The 4,861-nt window shown below is 39.8% G+C and overlaps 1 protein-coding gene across 1 annotated transcript; it reads right to left on the bottom strand.

Annotated features, from left to right (window-relative positions):
- Positions 1-37: 37 nt before the first annotated feature.
- On the bottom strand, positions 38-2,385 carry LOC124097583 (cell division cycle-associated 7-like protein). The gene has a single exon (XM_046452065.1). The coding sequence runs from the start codon at positions 2,298-2,300 to the stop codon at positions 1,311-1,313; it is 990 nt and encodes a 329-aa protein (XP_046308021.1). The 5' UTR covers positions 2,301-2,385; the 3' UTR covers positions 38-1,310.
- Positions 2,386-4,861: the final 2,476 nt, after the last annotated feature.

The raw sequence follows: 4,861 nt of genomic DNA, 5'->3' as shown, positions 1-4,861 counted from the left end.
ATTTTATTTTTTTTTTTTTTTTTTTTTTTTTTTTTTTTTTTGACAAAACCAGAACATTTATTGCATCCAACAATCACTATCAACATGCCATACTGTTGCAACAGTTGTGTTTTTGCCACAGGTGCCCGATGGGACCCCCAGTCAGGAACCATTGTTGAAGCTCGCCTCAAGGAGTTGAAGTCCATGATGCCTGTCATCTTTGCCAAAGCCATACGCGTGGACAGACAAGAAACCAAACACACTTACGCGTGCCCTGTGTACAAAACCAAAACCAGAGGTCCCACCTACGTCTGGACTTTCAGATTAAAAAGCAAAGAGAAGACGGCTAAATGGGTGTTGGCAAGTGTGGCTCTGTTGCTAGAAGCGTAAGACGGTCCTTGCACTGGGACTTAACGTTCCTGGAACACAGTGAGAACTTTTCATTTTATCTCTGTTCTTATTATGCATGTATACTTTTTTTTCTACTGAAAGGCATAAAATGCATTCCAACTTATGTAACTTTTAGTAACTTACACATGCATTCATTTTTAAAATACTATCCTTAAAAAAGAAGCAAATGTACAAAAAATAACAGACACCTGTTCAGTCTCTATGTTCACTGATTTTAGCTTTCCTCAGTACCTCCTGAAGCCCCCTTCCTCAACTTGCACAAAACAGTTTGTCACATTTTCACCAAGGTTCCATCAAACAGACGTGCAGCTGAAGGAAGGGGGATTCAGTTATTATTAAACATGAAAATCTTTTAAAAATTAGCCCTTAAGTTCTTTGAAAAGCAGCAGGCCCTGTGAGACCTCTAGTGTCTGTAACCTGACAGTCCACAAAACCCTAGGTTCACTTGTGTTCCATGATTAATTGCACTTTGTAATTTTAGGGAACAATCTTCAGTACAAACTTCCAGCAATCTAGAGGAGGATAAATTATTACCGTTTGAGCTATGGTCACTCAAGGTAAGGCAAACTACAAGAAAAACAAGTCCTGTAAAAATAGCCTAGAGTGACCAGGAAGTTAAAGGCTGCTTCTATGTGTCTTTTCTGTAACTTACCTAAATTTTTAACTCTGCCCCATTTGAATTGTGCTTTTGAATCATCAGCAGATACCACACAGGGCTTGTGTGTGTATATATATATACACACACAATAGATTCCTCTGCTATGTTCCTGAGAAATCTTAAGCATATAAACATTTAAAAAAAAAATAGTATTCATCAACTCTATAAGAAATTTTGTATAAAAACAACTGTAAGAAATCTTAGGCACAAATGGTATGCACTTCTTGTTGGGGGTACCCCATGCTGACTTCGCAGGTTCCTCTCAATTGTCTTCCACCAGCTGCTTTTGTAAGCTCTCCAGATATTCCTTAACATTATCATAACCATAAAACTTGGCCAGATGAATGAGGATCCCCGTGGCACAGCGGCCATCACGCTTTCGACAATAACTGCAATTGCAGATTCCACGGCAGGGAGGACACATCCAATCCGGGTCTAGCAATGCCGATCTCACGTCCTCCCCATAGCGATTCCGCAGGCATGGACCACAGAACTGTCCCCGTACCCCACCACAGCTCTGGTTCCGACACACTGTCTTGGTGTCAATGGTCTTCTGCCGACACTGATGGCACGTGTTACCCAAAACTTTATCATAGATTTTATCTCGCACAGTTATGGCAACATTGTCCAAGTCCTGTTCAGTAATATCCTCCACTGGTCGAAAAGAAGATATACGGCGACGTCGTCTATGCCCCTGGGATTTCCCCCCACTAGTTGTCTTCCTTCTTCTGATTGTATAAAACTCTTCAGCAAATTTGGTGGCAGAGATGGTAAAGTTTTCTAGAGCAAACTTCTCTGGGGGCCGCGCACTTCGGGTTGGGTTTGTGCGCCGGATGATCTGTCCCTCTGAGAAGGCCCGACGCACTGTTTTCTTCTTCGAAGCTGAGGCTGGCGTTCGTACTGGGAATAAACCTGGCATTGAGTTCAATTCTGCCAATAACTGAGCGAGCATTACTTCTGGGTTACTGTTTACGTTTAGATCATTCTGCGTAAATCCTTCGAAGTCTTCATTCTCTGAGTCAGTGTCCTCTATAAAAATTCTCCTTAGCTCTTCTGTGAAGTATTTGGAATGGAAACGAACATCCTGCTGCTTCCCAGGCTCCAGAGAGTCAAAACTATCACAGCTCTCCTCCGATGACAGAGTTTCCATGGGAACATCATCTCGGAAACCAACGAACTCTTCATCATCACTGGGGGCGTTAAAGATGTCAGCCACTTCTTTAGGGATCTGGGAGCGAGTCGCCAATTCCATCTTCCTTAAGTGGCTCCAGCCTCCTCGTAGCACGCGGCCACTAGAGCCTGGTAGTCATGGGCGCAGCGCACCAAGACCGCCCCCAGGCCGCCAACATGTGAATTTTATTTTGTTTCTAGCAAATGTTAATTAGCATATTAAAAAGAATTTTATAAAGTGAATAACTACATTTGATTACAATAAATGTTGGATTAATAAACTATCTTCCTAATCAATAAAATAAATTTCAATACTCAAATTAAATTTCTATACATGATGAGTTAAAAATCTCCAAACTGTTTAAGGGTGATAACAGTTTCAATTTAAAACATTTGTATCAAATCTTTTCGGCACCAGGGATTGAACCCAGGGGCACTTAACCACTGAGCCACATCCCCAGTCCTTTTGAGTCAGGGTCTCCCTGAGTTGCTTAGGGCCTTACTAAGTTGCTGAGGCTCACTTTGAACTCGCAATGCTCCTGCATGAGCCTCCAGAGCTGCCAGTATTACAGGTGTGGTGCACTGGCCTGTGTCAATTCTTTACTTACATATTTTAAACTATAATCACACATTAACATTGTAATCTAATATGCCAAATAGGAATCTGTATTTTATGAAGCTTTCCAGGATTTTTGTTTTTAATACAGAATAAAGTTCAACAACAACTAAAAAATGATCACTGATATTTCTCTACTGCCTTTTCTCTTTGCACACTTTGATGAATCAGGCAGCCATACTGGAGGGACACAGGACCCAAGGAACTGAAGGTAGTCTTCAGGGGACACTTAGCAATTCAGGAACTGATGTCCTTGATTCAATGGCTTTCAAGGAACTGAATTCTGACAAAGACTACATGAATTGGAAAGTGACCTAGGCCTAGCCAACACTGTGGCCTTGTCAGAGACCTTGAGCAGGACTCCTGACTCAGGGAAAATGTGAGATAATAAATGCATCTTCTTTTCGGTCACAGAGTTTGTGTTCCATTGTTGGTAGCAATGGGTAACTTTTTTTTTTTTTTTTGGTACTGGGGACTGAACTCAAGGACATTCAACCACTGAGCCACATCCCCAGCCCTGTTTTGTATTTTATTTAGAGACAGGATCTCACTGAGTTGCTTAGCACCTTGCCGTTGCTGAGGCTGGTGCTGAACTCACAATCCTCCTGCCTCAGCCTCCCAAGCTGTTGAGATTACAGGCATGCGCCACGGCACCTGGCTAATAGGTTACTTTAATATTCTAGGTTTTTATATATTAATAGATAAGTGGTTTCCAAACTTGTTCAGTCATGATCTCTATCAACGTTAACATACATATAATAAGTGTTTTTGGTTAAGGATACGTTCCTATTATTATCTTTATATTAAATATTAGAATATTGATTGTGTATTAAATTATTTTCATAACTGTATTTTGGGGATATAATGAATATGCTGTATAGTTGGTCCATTTAAAGTGTACAGTTTCATGAGTTTTAATATGTTCAGTTATGCCAAATAGGAATCTGTATTTTATGAAGATTTTATTGTAATCAAATTTTAGGGAATATTTAGCAGCACAAAAATAGACCCTATATCTTTTAGCTATCCCCCCCCCATTCTTCTTCCCCCTGCCTGAGGCAAAAACTAATCTACTTTCTGTCTCCCAAGAATTTTCTATTCTAAACATTTAATATAAATGAAATCTATGTGTCGTCTTTTGGGACGGGTTTTCTTCACCTGACATAAATTTTCAAGGTTCACTCATATATTAGTACTTTGCTCCATTTTATAACCAAATAATATTTAACTTTAAAATAGTTCCTTGTAACACAAGATTTCATTGTAAAGCTTTTCTCCTCCCTTTTTTAGCTTAAAAAAAAGATAGAAATAAAGATTCTAACACTTTCTTTACGTTTGCAAGTGTTCTCCCATTTCAGGAACCCCCTAAGGTATACACAATTTTGGAGGAAACGAAGGGCACTTTTACCACTGAACTACATCCCCAGCCCTTTTAATTTTTTATTATGAGACAGGGTCTCACTAAGTTGATGAGGCTGATCTGAACTTGCAATCCTCCTGCCTCAGCCTTCTGAGTTGCTGGAATTAAAGTCATGTCTACCACACCCAGCTACACATCTTATTTTAAATGGCGTAGTAAGTTATTATGTGGAGGAATATTTGTCTAAATAGTAATTAATAAAGTGGTTATTTTATGCCATGGACAAAGGAAAACACATACACACACACACAAAAAAAAATGGACTAAGAGAAGAACTTTTGGGGCTGAGGATATATAGCTCAGCTGGTAGAGTGCTTGCCAAGACCCTGGGTTCAATCCCCAGTACCATACACACACACAAAAAAAAAAAAAAAAAAAAAAGGAAAAAGAGAGAAGAACCTTTATTTTAAACCCATCTTATTAAATTTTGCCCAAGAGTAGCTCATATTATAACAAGGCTCTAATATAGTAATTTGCCTGTATATCCAGGGTTGGCCAATCAGTACTACTGAGTGCCCAGTAGTCCACAAGGCACTGAGAGTCCAAAACTACAATTGTGCAAACCATAGAAATCCACACAGGGAAACAGCCTTCCTGCCTGGTGAGC

Source organism: Marmota monax, unplaced genomic scaffold, assembly GCF_021218885.2.
Source record: "Marmota monax isolate L192 unplaced genomic scaffold, Marmota_monax_Labrador192_F-V1.1 WCK01_AAM20220418_F8-fsc02823, whole genome shotgun sequence".
Taxonomy (NCBI): domain Eukaryota; kingdom Metazoa; phylum Chordata; class Mammalia; order Rodentia; family Sciuridae; genus Marmota; species Marmota monax.
Note: the sequence above shows the minus strand (reverse complement) of the source record. Positions and strands in the feature narration are given on the sequence as shown.